The sequence below is a fragment of the Poromitra crassiceps genome (assembly GCF_964638095.1).
Source record: "Poromitra crassiceps genome assembly, chromosome: 22".
Classification (NCBI taxonomy): Eukaryota; Metazoa; Chordata; class Actinopteri; order Beryciformes; family Melamphaidae; genus Poromitra; species Poromitra crassiceps.
Genome location: NC_139647.1, coordinates 5,298,968 through 5,315,755, shown reverse-complemented (window position 1 = coordinate 5,315,755; position 16,788 = coordinate 5,298,968). Strand labels below are relative to the sequence as shown.

Below are 16,788 nucleotides of genomic sequence, written 5' to 3'. Positions count from 1 at the left end.
GTGAGTTGAAGTTGGGCCGTCTTGCTTGAAATCCCATCGTCTTTGATACCACTGACTGTCTGAAGCCTTGCATAGTGCGCCATCTAGTGAACATACTAGCACTTTTTCCATAGAGGGAGGGCTTGGAAATGTTCTTTCTGAAGGATGCCTTTTGGTAAAAAAAAAAAAAAAAAAAAGAAGGGGGGAAAAGGAGAATGTATTGCTGTGGAAACTAAATCGTTACCTGTGTGTCGTTGTGTGGGTACACGGCTCTGAGTGTGGGTACAATGTGGTAGAGATCTACCGAGTTTTCTATTGGTTGGCCCCACTTGCTCGTCCGAAGGGCATGCGCATGCGCTGAAGCAACGCCTGCCTGACTGTCTGTCACAGTTTATACTTTCACTTTGTACAGTAGTAAAGTGGTTTTGCTGGCGCTCTTTTTGTACCCTGGACGTTTCCATTCCTTATGAGAACATACAGAGGAAACAATATCGCCGCGTGTGGGAAGGTGGAGAGGGTTGTTTTGCCTGTTCGGGAGTGTAAACACAAGACAACAAGAAGTAACGTTATAAGGTTATAAACAACATGGATATCTCTCTGAATACGAGCCCTGTCCTCCAGCGACTCTGACCTCCTCATCTACAGGTGAATTGACGTATATGTGTCTGCAAGAATTCGTGTTTCTGGACTGGGATGTTACGCGTCGTTTCGTGGCATAAAAAGCCAACAATTCCACTAACACCAGCTCTGTTTTATTTATTTTTTGTTTAAAATGGTCTTAAATTAAATTCTAGGAGCATTAGGCTCTTCAAAAATAGAATTAACATTGGCTTTGTGACACCTGCAGATACCCTGTTTTCCCCCCCGAAGAACCCCATCTGTGAAGGTTTTTGTTGTTAGATAAAGCTATATGCTGTAGTAGTTGGGGAGGTAACGGTAAAGGCAGTCATCAGGACACATTCTCTCCTAGTGCAAACCTCTAATATATAAGTAACCCATTCCTGATCTGCTGTATAGCTGAAGTCACTAACAGGTCACTGCCCAGAGACAAGCAGACGTCATGGAGAGGGTGCCGCTCAGACAAGGCCAGCTGTGTGGCTCGTGGGAGATGAAGGAGAGGCTTGGGATAGGGGGCTTTGGGCATGTCTACCTGTACCAACACCTGGTAAGTTCTACCCCCGTCCAGATACCTCAAGACCCTGGCTGGAGCTGCCTTTGGCTCAGTGTTATTTTACTCATCTGTGTTTGGAGCAGGAGACGGGAGAGAAGATCGCTGTGAAACTGTGCCGCCTGGAGTTGAACTCCAAGAACAAAGACCGCTGGAGCAGAGAGATCCAGATCATGAAGAAGTGAGTGCGGACAATCAGCTCGCATTCGCTAAGTTGTCCGCTAAAAACGAGCCCAATTCTGTGATCACTGAGTTGAATAACTAGCCACCTTGTTCCCTGTCGAATCATCATAGGGTGATTGTGACTTTCTTCCCCTTACAGGCTGAGCCATGTGAACGTAGTTGAAGCCAGAGAAGTTCCAGAGGAGATGAGCTCCATCGCTTTAAACGACCTTCCTCTGCTGGCCATGGAGTACTGCTCCAGAGGAGACCTACGCAAGGTACAGGCTGGCTAGCTCACACCTGCTGGCATGGCTCAATACAGTAGGTTCAGGACAGTCTTAAAGGGCTACTCTGCACTTTCCAGCTAGCTTTGTATTATTACAAAATCAGTAGTATTTATGCAAATGAACAGTGTTTAACTTCCCTCCATCTTGCCTGGACAGAGTGCTCCCCGTTCATCCACAGAACTTCCTGGTCCAAATGATGTCATAATCATGTCATTTGGAGCAGTTTTGCCATGGTGTCACTATTACTATTACTGTCACTATCACATTATTGTTGTCTCTACCTTCATTCTCAGAACTTCTTGGAACAAATGATAACAGAAATTATATATAACATAAATAACACACAATCTTTTTGATTGTTTCATACACTACAGCATCAATGTGTTTCTCTATATCTCATTTAGATGTTGAATAAACCAGAAAACTGCTGCGGCCTCAAGGAGAGTGAAGTCCTCTCGCTGCTCAGTGACATCGGTAGTAATGTTCCTCTGTTTGCTTGCTTGCTTTCACTTGTAATATAAGCCACTGTGTAGACACATATTGATGCATAGTGTCATGTCATGTTGTCATGTAATTATGAATATCTGAACATATACACAGGCTCTGGTATCCAGTATCTTCATGAAAATAAGATTATCCACAGAGACCTGAAGCCAGAGAACATAGTACTACAGGACATCAGTGGGAAGGTGAACTCATGCCCTCTTATCTTACACGTGCAGTATATTATATTATATTATATTATATTATATTATATTATATTATATTATATTATATTATAATATATTATATTATATTATATTATATTATATTAAATTAAATTATATGGTATGATATGATATTAAATTATATGATATGATATGATATGATATGATATTAAATCATGCAATACTTTTTCCTCCAGCTTGTCCATAAAATCATAGATCTGGGTTATGCCAAAGACTTAGACCAGGGCAGTCTCTGTACATCCTTTGTTGGAACTCTGCAGTATCTGGTAAGTGTTGTGGCAACGTTACGTTACCTTTCCAAAAGATATGAAACCTTCATCATGCGCTCAATGTGTTGTTAAGCCCTGTCTTGTTCTATGTGTGTTTACGTGTGGCAGGCCCCCGAGCTCTTTGAGAGCAAACCCTACACTGTCACTGTGGACTACTGGAGTTTTGGGACGATGCTGTTTGAATGCATCTGTGGCTTCCGCCCCTTCCTACACCACATGCAGCCGGTACAGTGGTGAGTCATCTTCACTGCTATTTTCTTTTTTCCTCTCTGTACTTTGATGTGGGACAAGCTGAAGATAGACACGGGGAAATACTCTATGTAGAAAGGGTGCACAAACACATAAACACATAGTGTATATATAACACATTTATGAATACTGTTTTTGAGGTTTTAACAATTTACAATTATGCTGTTATTATACTTAAAAATATACATACCCCAATTAAAATAACTAGTAAACCTATAATAAATTCAATGTAAACAGGTCAATGGGCCACTTCCAAAAGGACTAACCCAATGAGTGAGCTGGAGCACACGAAGTCACTTAAATAAATTTAATAAAGGTACAAAAACTGACGTTTCGACGCGCACTGCGTCTTCTTCAGAGTCCTGAAGAAGACGCAGTGCGCGTCGAAACGTCAGTTTTTGTACCTTTATTAAATTTATTTAAGTGACTTCGTGTGCTCCAGCTCACTCATTGGGTTAGTCCTTTTGGAAGTGGCCCATTGACCTGTTTACATTGTTTTGTCCTGTTCTGAGAGCACCGACCTCCCTCTGTGGAGGGGTTGAAGCGCAGGAGATTCCTTCTACACTATAATAAATTCAGTATACAAATATCAGTTACCCCACTGGAGGGGGGCTTTAAAGTATGATTGGATACTATAAAGTCACTAAGAGCACCACTGACTTATCTATCTATCTATCTATCTATCTATCTATCTATCTATCTATCTATCTATCTATCTATCTATCTATCTATCTATCTATCTATCTATCTATCTATACATTTATAAATCTATAAGTGAAAAAAAATCACAGTTTTTTTCTTCTTCTAAATTCAGAATGAAAGTATACAAATATCAGTTATCTTATTTATAGTGATACCATAGAATATAAAACATACCTTAAAGGCCCCCTCCAGTCAGTTTTCCTACCTGTATAACCGTCACTGTTGTATGAAAACATTCTAATATCTATCTTGCGTAGTCGCACGTCATCTGATCTGCGCCAAAGATGTTACATTGATACGAGCCGAAGGCTAACAGTTTGTTCCACTGACCACTGCAAGATAATGACTGCAACGCTGTTGTAAAAAAAAAAGAAGAAGAAGCAGAACAGCTTCGCCTCTTGCTTTCCTTATACTCTTTGTTGTTGATACAACGGAAATGACCGTTGACCGTGATCATCTAGAAGCCACAATATTGTTGTCCTGGTAAACCAGCCGGTCACTTGAACTCACATTTCATTTCGTTCTTCATTCCCAAATGAAATGTGGTTCATGTGATCGGCTGGTTTACCAGGCTACAATATTGTTATAAAAATCGCGTAGATGCCTGGTAGTGGTCTAAGTCCCTATGGGAAGATTAGGGGAATATTATAGTCATTTTTCATTAGGACATTTATCTGCAGTGTAATGTCTCCTCCATCTTTGAGTACCGTATACAGAATTTTAGTCCCAAATGTAGGTAGAGTTTTATACATCTAGTCCCCACCGTGTGTAAAACACTGACATATATATAAATTATATCTCAGTGGTGTAAAATCCTATGGTCAGTCTTTCTCTGCTTGAGTGTAGAGTTCATCATAATAAAGATGTTTTTGCTGATTCTTATAGGACAACTAAGGTGAAGAACAAAGGTCCCAAAGACATCATGGCAGTAGAAGACATGAATGGAGAAGTCCGATTCTCCACACACCTTCCATACCCCAACAACCTCAGCATGTATGTCCACCTCCAAAAACTATTCCTACACCTACCAACGTCACGCATTCTCACTCATTCTAACCTGTGTGTGTGTGTGTGTGTGTGTGTGTGTGTGTGTAGGCCGCTGCTGGAGCCAGTGGGGTCCCTTCTGCAGATGTTGTTACTGTGGGACGCTGCGACTCGAGGTGGAGGGCTGGACCCCGATGCAAAGCAGCCCTGCTGCTACACTGCTCTGCAGACTATTCTCAGCATGAAGGTGAATGACCTGAACCTTGGCTGTCCTTCCGCTAACATTAAGTTACCAGATTTTATTAAGCGCATTTATGGCTTTTTGTATCCTATTCGTCGGGCGTCTGGGACTGAGATGAGATCATTGGCAACCTTTGGATCGCGTCTTTGAAAAGTTCACACGTAGCAATCAAGTGCCGATTTGCCAACGCCGATTGGGCTCTGATGTGGGGACTCCAAAAACACCAAGTAGAAAATCAGGGCTTGTATCGTATAGTGCGTAGGGGTGGGGGAAAAAATCGATACACCATAGTATCGCGATATTTTGCCTGACGATATTGTATCGATATTTGGACGCCAAGTATCAATATTGCAAAAAACAAACAATTTTTTTTTTTTTGTTTGTTTTTGCAGGCCATGCCAGGCCACCGGGCTACTATAAACTTTAGTTCCAAGGCCAGCAGTAAACAAACGGTAGCATATTTTCATTTTGTTTTAACAGTAACAGTTTTGTCATAACAGTAATTTACAAATTCCCCAGTTACTGAGTGGGCTGCACAAGTTTTATGCAAGTGAAGTGAAGTTGCATTGTTCAAAAACTACCTAAGTACAGTAGTCCACACACACACATCCAGTTAAGGTGGACTGTAAGTAGACTGTAACAAACAGTTCAGTTTGTCAGGTATATGCAACTATAACATGACTTTATGAAAGTTGTTGGTCTGTCTACTTGACAATGTTGCTTCAATAAAATGGTTGAAGTCAGATGTACAGACTGGAAAATTGTTCTTATATAAACCAGATGTTGACAAGGTTTTCCTTTGGGGACATCATTTGCAGTTGAAAAAGTAAGAAATCGCAATATATCGAAATATCGCAATATTCAATATATCGCAATATCCACAATATCGCAATACTATCGTATCGTGACTCAAGTATCGTTTTAGGATCGTATCGTGGGCATCTGGTGATTCCCACCCCTAGTGCGGCACGGTGGAGCAGTGGTTAGCACTGTCACCTCACAGCATGAAGCTTGTGGGTTCGAATCTCCACCCCGGTCCTTTCTGTGTGGAGTTTTTGCATGTTCTCCTCGTGTTCAAAGCGCTGGCTCTCCACCCTCCTCTCCTCCCTCCCAGGTCATTCATGTGCTGGACATGACGTCGGCACAGCTGCACTCGTTGGTGTTGGGTCCTGAAGAGGGCCTGCACTCCCTGCAGCAGCGTCTGGAGACACACACTCACATCCCCCCGCTCAGCCAAGAGCTGCTGCTTGACACGGGGGTCTCCCTCGACCCGCGCAGACCTCCTGCGCACTGCCTCCCAGATGGGTTGGTATGTAAATCACACACGCACGCACACACACACACACACACACACACACACACACACACACATGCACGCACGCACGCACGCACACACGCACACATGCACGCACACACACACACACACACACACACACACACATGCACGCACGCATGCACGCACACACACACACACACACACACACACACACACACACACATGCACACAATCCCACATCAAACCCACAGTACCACAAGTGCAAAAACAACCACTAGTGGTGGTGGGCGATATGGCCTGAATTTTATGTCCCGATTTTCTTTTTCCACAATAGTTGTAACATTTTGGACAGTAACAAGTAACAGTGTATGTAGACAGTAGCAAGTAACAGTGTATGTAGACAGTAGCAAGTAACAGTGTATGTGGACAGTAACAAGTAACAGTGTATGTGGACAGTAACAAGTAACAGTGTATGTGGACAGTAACAGTATATGACAGTGTAGTTGTTTTCCTGCTAACCTGAAACCTGTGGGATAGATTCCGCTCAAAGCGAAGCCTCAGCATCACAGATTTCTACTGGTGTATCGCACCACCACTAACAAACACTGTCCTAGTGATTTACAGTGTAAACCCCTAGGGGTGCTTGAGCAGGAAAAGACGTGGCAAGATTGGGGATTACAATCTATTTCAAAAACTAATTTTTTTCTTTTTTTCCCCCAATAATTTCATAAGCCCATTGCTAAAGTGGTACGTGCAACTAGTTTCCCCCCGGCAAGTGTCAACTGTTACACTACTCTGTGAAGAGGTAATGTTCACACAGGTCAAAACTGTGTAGCAAACAAGGATAAGTGGCTTCAATCTTAAACTGTCGGAGGCTAACACAAGATTTGGCCTAGGCCCCTCCCCCACCGACCTCTACAAGGACGCGGAAGTTGAGACAGAACGTGCCGCGGCTCGAAGCCGGTGAAGCACGCACGTGCACTGTCAGAGAGAGGGGAGGGGAGGGGCTTACTTCAACACCTGGCTGTGATTTGTGCTCTGCTCCCTGTTGCCTCAGCGAGGATGGGACAGCTCCATAGTCTACCTCTGCGATAAGAGCCTGACCAAATACTCTGGACCGCTGACTGCCAGACCCCTGCCTGACACTGTCAACTTTATAGGTGAGATTTATACTCTGGACAGCTGACTGCCAGACCCCTGCCCGACACTGTCAACTTTATACATGAGATTTACAACCGTCCACTGTGCTGTAAAGCCACTTACTGTCTCTGTCCCTGGTGCTGATCTCTGGGACTCCCACAGGCCTTGAAAGTCCTTGATAGTTTGTAGATGCATCTCGCGGGCTCGCCCGCAATGCAGCTCAGTCAGTCTGTCTCTGTTGACATGTCTCGTCTCAGTCAGCCTGTCTCTGTTGGCATGTCTCGTCTCAGTCAGTCTGTCTCTGTTGACATGTCTCGTCTCAGTCAGTCTGTCTCTGTTGGCATGTCTCATCTCAGTCAGTCTGTCTCTGTTGACATGTCTCGTCTCAGTCAGTCTGTCTCTGTTGGCATGTCTCATCTCAGTCAGTCTGTCTCTGTTGGCATGTCTCGTCTCAGTCAGTCTGTCTCTGTTGACATGTCTCATCTCAGTAAGTCTGTCTCTGTTGACATGTCTCATCTCAGTCAGGGAGACGAAGACCCAGCTGCCCCTGGCTGCACTGAGGAAGGTGTGGGGCGAGGCAGTCAGCTACATCTGTGGACTGAAAGAGGACTACATACGCCTGTACCAGGGACAGAGGGCTGCCATGTAAGAACACACACACACACACACACACACACACACACACACACTGACTACGTTTACATGCACACACTATTGTGGTTTTTGCCCTTATTCCTAAAAAGACTAAAAGGAGTATTCTGAATAAGCTGTTTACATGGCTAATGAAACTGAATATTAGTATTCCCGTTTACATGCAGCCGTGCATACTCCCATTACTATAACATAAAACGTCCCCATGACATACTGCAGTGGTTCTCAACCTTTTTGAGCCGTGACCCCCCCAAAAAATATGTTTGGGGTCCATGACCCCCACCGTCCGCCCCCCCCCCCCCCCCCCCTAAAACCCCAATAATATCGGCATAGCCCACGTCTTAATCGCAAAATACTAAATTTGGAAAATCCAACTGGAATATGCTGGACATGACCCCTATTCCATTCTGAATATTGTCATTTTCGGAAATAATAGTGGAATATTAGTGTGCATGTATTAGTTAGTGTTCTAAGATGCTCCTCCCATTTGTGTGTGTGTGTGTGTGTGTGTGTGTGTGCGCGTGTGTGTGTGTGTGTGCGTGCGTGCGTGTGTGTGCAGGCTGAGTCTGCTGCGTTACAACACCAACCTAACGCGGTACAAGAACCTGCTGTTCTCCCAGTCCCAGCAGCTCCGAGCCAAGCTGGCTTTCTTCAAGAGCAGCATCCAGTACGACCTGCACCAGTTCACCCAGCAGAGGAACTCAGGCATCTGTGAGTCCATCCTCCTTCCTGTGCTGCTGTCATGTCATTATCGCACTGATTCCCAAACGGTGGTCTGGGGGCACCACTGAGGGCCCGCGAGGCTCGCCCTGGTGCTACTCAAGAGCCCCCTGGTGGTACTGACTGTCATCAGCCTATCAGCAAATACAACGTTTATCCGTTGTCTCGCATCAATTTTGCGCCGACTCAATGTTGTGTTGGTTATTTGCGGTCGGACTCGGACAACAGTAGCCTACCCAGCTCCAGTTGCACGACTCTGGCATCACTTAGAGGGACACTCCACTGAAAAACAATGCTGATTTATTTTGCACATAATCTCACACACACAGGAAATCTGTAAACAGTTTTGCAGACATTCATTTCGTTTGACAGTTATCGAGAGATGATTTGAGTTAAGGTGTGGACCAGTGAGGTGAGATTCATGCACAAATGACATCACTGGTCCACAACTTAACCCAAATCAACTCTCAATAACTGTCAAACGAAATGGATGTCTGCAAAACTGTTTACAGTTTTCGTATTATGTGTGAGATTATGTGCAACATAAATCATCATTGAATATCGGCGGAGTGTCCCTTTAAGGGCAATGGGTGCTGCTGTGCGCACGTGTTCACATCAAAGTGAAACTATGTCGGCCGTGTGTCCCGGAGAAAGATCAGCGACATGCCGTTTCCAGTGACATTTCAAGAGGAATGAACTCATCGACTAGCCTATTTGGAAAAGACAGACATGAAGAAGTGTGTGTACAATGATTACCTGAAAGCTGATAAAACATAATAAATCAAACTGAACTAACTGACATTCAACCATTCAACGATCACATTGTGATGCATTCAAGTACACCTAGGAAATTTGCCGATGTCATGGTGTGTTGAATGCACCATTCAGGCTTGGTGAGCAAGCTACAGCATAGCTAATGAAAAAAAAAAAAAAAACCAACAACATCCGCAGCTATCGAGCAAATTGTTAGTTTGATCATCAATATTGGCCCCGAATTTCACAATTGGCGCATCCCTAGTTGTTATTAAATAACAAGGCTAAATTTGAGCCTTTCTGATGCAATTATCGCATGGTTAAATCATGGGAATTTTATTTTATGGGGAAAAATGGTTGGTACTTCACCTGAAAAGTTTTTGAACCTCTATATTATGGGAAATCATTACCGGTGCCATAACTGTATTATCTCCTGTTGTTGTGTATGGCCGTGTAGCTTCAGAAAAAATGCTGAAGACCTGGCAGGAGAATGAAGAGAAGGCATCTGGGTTTGCACAGGTAGGACACTTTCATTCCTCGTTACACAACCACCATACATACACACAGATGCATTGTAAGGTTTGCTTCACGTTGATTCATGTTTCTGTGTCTTCTGCCATAGATTGATTCATGTTGTTTCTATGTCTCTGTGTCTTCTGCCATAGGTTGATTCATGTTGTTTCTACGTCTCTGTGTCTTCTGCCATAGGCTGCGGAGGTGGGCTATCTGGATGAAGAGATTGTGTCTCTACATTCAGAGATTGTGGAGCTGCAGAGAAGTCCATTTGCAAGGAAACAAGGAGACGTCATGGAGCAGCTGTCAGTATCTCTGATGATGTGTTTATTACCCCAATCGCTCCTTTAAAAATGATTTTGAATCACACATCAGAATCAGAATCAGAAAGACTTTAATGATCCCCGGGGGGAAATTGGGACAAGTTACAGTAGCTCGCTCACAGAACACACATAGCATAAAATAGACAGTAGTAGATGCAATATAAGCAAATAAGCAGAAAAACACAACATAGCATAGAATAACTAGTAAATGCGATAGAAGCAAAAAATAAGTAGAATGTCAGTAGCAAAATACAATTCTTAGAGTAAGTATACATTCCGTGTCAATTATCATTATTGCACCCTGGCCTTATATTAAGTCGGCTTGCCCTATACGTTACACGTGGCTCAGCCATGCTCAGTTAACCTATCGGCTGGCTCAGTCTCAGGGAGACTGAGCGTCTCCGAGGTGCTCTTTTAAGAGAGGCATTAAATAGACCAATGGCCACAGGCAGGAATGATTTCCTGTGCCTCTCCGTATTGCATCTAGGTGGAATCAGTCTCTCACTGAACGTACTCCTGTGTTTGACTAGCACGCCATGATATGTTTATGTCTGTTTGCAGGGAGGAAAAGGCCATTGAACTCTACAAGCAACTGAAAGCCAAGTGCAAAAGTGAGTATAGAAAACACTTAGAATGACTGACGGGCGTAGGGGAAAATAAGGTTTCGCACTTGTCGGTAATAATGAGTGAGGACAGATTCAAAAGTCTTCTGTGAAGTTCTTTTATTCACACACGTATGGTTCACTTCTGTGGCCCACACGAGTAGATAGACGTGGCAAAAGGAGTGAAAATCCCCACACTTGCTTTTATACAGGGGGTTTCAAAGTGGGAGGCGGGCCTCCCCACGGGGGGGGCTCCAAACCGTTTCAGGGGAGACTCAGTGATTGGAAGTGGAAAAAAATAGGACGTTAGTTATTACATTTAGTTATCAAAAGGAGGTCCCATAGAATAGCCTAAATGCGTGTGATTTGGTCAAATAGATAGTTCAGAGATAGTACCTCATGTGGGGGAATTTTACTGTTTTTCCTCAGAGTCACATACAAGTAAATCTCTTCAGACACCTTTTTTTTATGTATTTGGTGTAGTCTTAAATATGTCTACAGTAATGTCAGGCTATCTTGGCTCAATTGTTGAGTGACAATGGGATCAAATAACATAATCATGATGGGGGGGAGGGAGGCAGCGTCTGAGGGGAGGCCCACATTCTCAGACTTTGAAAACCTCTACATTAGGATAAACAAAGACACAAATCTCATAAAACCACGCCCCCCTGGCTCAAAGACCAACCCACAGCTTCCTTTAACTATATATAGGCTCTTTCACACACAGATCGCGGCAAAAAAGCATTCATATCAAAACGCATGCATCTGCTCCTCAGACAGCTATAGCCCTCTGAAGCTTATTATTATATCCGTTAATTTGACCTACTAATGTCAACATCGTTTGAGCATAAAGCCTAACCGCACGGAGCATTCCTCCTGGCGTCCCTGCAGTCATGATTGTATAGGCTACTTTTTTTACTTTCACTCGTGCACTTTCTTGCTACATGAGGTGATTTCCCCTGTAATTTTTTTATGAATGAGCTGACCATTCGCACCTTTTCCGGCTCACTGCAACGACGCTTTCAAGTGGAGGCGGGTTGCCAGGTAACCCGGCGCTGTGACTACCTACCGTGGCGGGACAAAAGGCCTAAAACAATTATCCACCAACGCGCGTTCATGACTTTCACATCGGAGACGCGAATCCTATTTTCCGTGCATTTTTCGGCTTTCAAGGCCGGTGTGAAAGAGCCTTATGGGACACAGGAAGACCATGGCACACGTGCACGCACATGCACATGCACTAATTACCTCACCTTGGTATGTAAAGAGGAAAAAAGACGTTCTCTGTTGCACAGCTGATTTCATTACTGTTGACAAAATGTGCTTTTTGTAAGTCACGTTGGATAAAAGCGTCTGCTAAATTTCATAATGTGCCCACAATGCAATACTCTTGAGAACAAAGAACACAGCAGGTTATTCATATAGAAAATGCACCATATTCATTTGATAAATGACACGCGTACGTGTGAAATGATAGCATGTCGATTGTCATCGCATCGTGTTTGTGCAGGTCCGGACCCTCCACATGGCTACAGTGATAGCTCGGACATGGTGAAGGCCATACTCCAAACAGTTCAGAACCAGGACAGAGTGTTGAAAGACTTGTACACTCATCTAAGGTACTTTAGCCTCAAGTCCAGTCCACACAGATACAGATAAACACAAGCACAACAGGATTGTCCGTTCAAGATTATCTGTGCTTGAGACACTGGCGTTTTCTGCTTTCCCCCTTCTCTCCTTCTGTAGTACCATTCTGGTGTGCAAGCGACGCATCGTCGATTTGTTCCCCAAGCTGGAGAGGGCAGTAGAGAACATCAAAGCTGCAGAGGCAGCAGTGATGCAGATGCAGATGAAGAGACAGAGAGAGTTCTGGTACCTTCTCAAGATTGCCTGTGTGAGTATATAACAAATGGTACTACACGAAGATATGCTTAGCTATTGGTGACCAATAACATTTAGGACTTAGATGACCTATGAGGCACTCATAGGAAATGTATAAGCATGAAGGAGGATCCTATAGCCAATATTGTGTTTGGCTTTGTCTTTAGGCCCAGAACAATTCTCCATCACAGTCACTGCTGCAAAAGCCCACTGATAGGTAAGATCCACACAAGACATTTTCATTTTCATTATTCCATGGATAACAGGCCCAATGTAGACAATGTGACAACATGTTAAGATGCTTTTAACACCGCTACAATGGAGTTTTACAACAGAAAGCATTTTCAGCTCTCTAAAATATATCTAGACTCGTCATTTACAACAGAAAGCATTTTCAGCTATCTAAAATATATCTACGACTCGTCATTTACAACAGAAAGCATTTTCAGCTCTCTAAAATATATCTAGACTCGTCATTTACAACAGAAAGCATTTTCAGCTCTCTAAAATATATCTAAGACTCGTCATTTACAACAGAAAGCATTTTCAGCTCTCTAAAATATATCTAAGACTCATCATTTACAACAGAAAGCATTTTCAGCTATCTAAAATATATCTAGACTCGTCATTTACAACAGAAAGCATTTTCAGCTCTCTAAAATATATCTAAGACTCATCATTTACAACAGAAAGCATTTTCAGCTCTCTAAAATATATCTAGACTCATCATTTACAACAGAAAGCATGTTCAGCTCTCTAAAATATATCTAGACTCGTCATTTTGCACCGACGTTCAACAAGCGCACAGGGAGCATCGTAGAAGAGGAGAGACAGCAACTTCTTGATCGATATTGGCCTCAAAAGACAACAATGTGATGCAGCCACTGCTTGTGTCACTGATCGCGTGTGAAATAACACCTTCTTCAACAGCTGAGCCAGCAGGCACGACAACATCACAGCATTGTTCTCTCTCTGATCTCTAGTATCTCGGCTGGACTTTCCCTTTTAATGCCCCGTCTCCTTTGGTCTTTCAGTGAGTCTGTTCATCTGTTACTGGAAGAGAATCAGCGATATCTGAGTCAGCTGACTTCTCTGCTGCAGAACAACACCCAGGAGATGGACCACAGTGTCATGGTATGTTACTGTGTGTGAGGGAGTGTGTCAATATAGATTGCTTGGGTAATAATCATCATCATCATCAGTATAATGGGAGCTAGGGCTCTGTCTGTTTGTTTCTCTGTCCCACTGATGACATCATCAGTGATGTCATAAATTCACTCACACACAAGGCTATAGTTCAGTAATGATGTCACTGATGACATTATCAGTGATGTCATAAATTCACTCTCACACACAAGGCTATATAGTTCAGTGATGTCACTGATGACATCATCAGGGCTGTCATAAATTCAATCACACTGTCATCAGTGATGACATCATTATTTATGATCTCATCAGTGATGTCATCAGTCTGAGGCTCATGAGAGAGACTGAGGGGGAGAGAGAGGAGAGGGGGAGAGAGACCGAGGGAGAGAGAGAGGGGGAGAGAGACCGAGGGAGAGAGAGAGGGAGACATTGTGCGCGTGCCAATAGGGCAGGCAAGGCCACACAGCAGCCTAGCTGCGGGCAAGGCCACGCAGTGTCCAAGCTGCAAATGCGAGCTGCAGAGCCAGCTCCGTGTGCTGCAGGACGGGCAAGCCCGCGCAGCGGGCGAGCCTAGGAGTTGACCGTGCGTAGCTCGTGAGATGCCTAGTGCTATAAACCAGCATTTCCCAACCTTTTCCGACTATGAAAATCTCAAAAATGTTCGTGACCGTAAACAGTACGGAGGCCAAATAATGCATTCTCAGAGCACTTTTTATATGAATGATAAAAGGAGCTGTCCATCAGCACCACAGAAATCAGAAACTAAAAGTGAGGGGCTGTCTGCAATAGACTAACAAATAATTGATTAAATAACAGTATCATTCAACAATGGAGAAATGCATTCTTATACATGATGATAATAATAATAATTAAATGTTTTCATGAAGATCGTAATGTTTTGCAAATGATTTGGCGGCCGACTTGCAATACCGTCACGGCTCACAGGTTGGGAATAGCTGCTATAAACAAATGGTTGAACATTGCTAGCCCTTTGCTTGTTCACTATAAACCGAATCACAATGTTTGTTTAAAATAACGTGCGGGTAGATACACGTACATACAATTAAATGGAGCGGAGCAAACGGGGGTGGGGAACAAACAGCAGGTGTCTACCCGGAAGTGACTTTTGTTGTTAACGCGACGTCACGGTGGTTCGGTCTATTGATCAACTGACTTGCCACAGGGCGACTGATAGAGACAAGATGGGAGATGATTGTAAATTTTGGAGATGAACACGTTTGTTAGTCATGATACATACATGTTTGCGCTGGCACTTTCAAACTGTTAACTGTATGAGTGGCTCATTAGGTATTGACTGTTTTCTATAGACCGAATCACCGCGACGTTACCATAAACAACAAAAGGCACTTCCGGGTAGACACCTGCTGATTGATTTGAATTGTGGAGATATCACAAACGTGTTTATTGTTTATTTATGTTGTCATTTTCAGCCGTAATTGTAACGTTAAAAGATATAAACCCTATTTAAACACGGTGGTCCGACCTATCTGACGTTTGGTTGTGCTTATTTTATGTGCCGTGTTGATAAACCAAATCTACCCAACAGACATCTCTCTGCCAGTCGGACTAACCGCTAGTTTTGGGTACACTCAATCTGTCATTTTCTTTATTCTGTGGCCCAACAGGTAAATTAGGTCTCCAAACTAACGTTCGTGAAAGTGTTGTTAATTAATGAGATATGAAAGCATCAAACCTGCGTTTCAGACTGAAGCATTTTCTCTTGATCTCACTTGTTCCCCGCCCATTAAATTGTATGGGTGTGACAGAGGCGTTGTCTAGCCGGACGTTGTTGTAAACAACATTGTGATTCGCTCTCTTGAGTCTGCGCTCCATTATGAAGATTCAGCTCTTTGATAGGATCAAGTGGTGAGCTGGGAGAGAATGGCATAGGAGTGATGGGGAGAATGTTCAGTAGATACTAGATGAAGGATGGCTTTTTCCATAACACAGTAGTATACATGATTTTGTTGTTCTAATCACACTGACAGTGTGTCTGTTCATTCTCTAGGATCAGGACTGGAGCTGGACTCAGTATGGGTCAGTGAAAGCCCAACCTCAGAAGCTGTAGAAACTGACCAAAGGACTCGACGTTATGAGCTGGAGATGTAAACAAGTGCCTCAACAGAGTTACACTAGCTCTTTCTTTTTCTCTCTCCACGTGTCGGCTAACTTAATACTGTACGAGAGGGGCTTTCAAAGTGGGAGGCGGGCCTCCCCAGGGGGCCTCCAAGCATTTTCAGGGGAGGCTCAGTGAATGGAAGTGGAAAAATGTCACATTATTATTTGTTATCAAAAGGAGATCACATAGAATAATATGTGTGATTTGGTTAAAGAAATAGTTCTGAGATACTTGGGGAATATGACAATTTTCCCAGAGTCAGAAACTAATAAATGCCTTCAGACAGACCTTTTTCATGTATTCGGTGTAGTCTGAAGAATGTCAAACAGCAATATAAGGCTATCTTGGCACAATTGTTGAGTGCCTATGGGATCAAATAACATAATCATAATCATCATGCATTTACTCTACTACATAATAAGGTGTGAAACAGCATGATCTCGGAAGCTAGTTGTGTTATTAACTGACTGTAAATGTACATTTTAAAATGTAAAAAAGCTATATCTGGCAGTTAACCAAGACTTATTTATTTTATTGTAATCGTGAGTAGAGATTGTTGCTGGTAAATCATGCATGAAGGAATGTGTATTCATTTTATAAAGGTATGACACTTCTATGTCATGTTTTTTTTAGATCATTGTCAGTTGTTTTTCGGGTAACCATTCTCAGTTCGTCTAGTCTGTGCATGTGTTAAAGTGTTTATGGTAGTCGGTATTTGGTTGTTTACATTCACACAGTGGACCAGACTACTGTCTTCGCATACAGGAAATTGGTTGTTTATAAGACCCTGGGTTCAAAATTCTTTTGGGAGCTGTTGTAATCCAAACAATATGGAAGCATGACAGGCAGAAGTAGCACACACACAGTGGACGGT

General features: G+C 43.1%; 1 protein-coding gene across 1 annotated transcript; it reads left to right on the top strand.

Annotated features, from left to right (window-relative positions):
• Positions 1 to 489: 489 nt before the first annotated feature.
• Positions 490 to 16,543, top strand: LOC310795970 (inhibitor of nuclear factor kappa-B kinase subunit alpha-like). The gene is made up of 22 exons (XM_083658082.1): positions 490 to 624; positions 997 to 1,144; positions 1,234 to 1,328; positions 1,470 to 1,587; positions 2,001 to 2,070; positions 2,197 to 2,285; positions 2,501 to 2,590; positions 2,702 to 2,826; positions 4,430 to 4,537; positions 4,640 to 4,775; positions 5,884 to 6,078; positions 7,103 to 7,205; positions 7,707 to 7,830; positions 8,396 to 8,547; positions 9,767 to 9,828; positions 10,018 to 10,127; positions 10,707 to 10,756; positions 12,258 to 12,366; positions 12,494 to 12,641; positions 12,796 to 12,845; positions 13,663 to 13,762; positions 15,804 to 16,543. The coding sequence occupies exons 2-22, from the start codon at positions 1,040 to 1,042 to the stop codon at positions 15,861 to 15,863; spliced, it is 2,199 nt and encodes a 732-aa protein (XP_083514208.1). The 5' UTR covers positions 490 to 624; positions 997 to 1,039; the 3' UTR covers positions 15,864 to 16,543.
• The last annotated feature ends 245 nt before the right edge of the window (positions 16,544 to 16,788 follow it).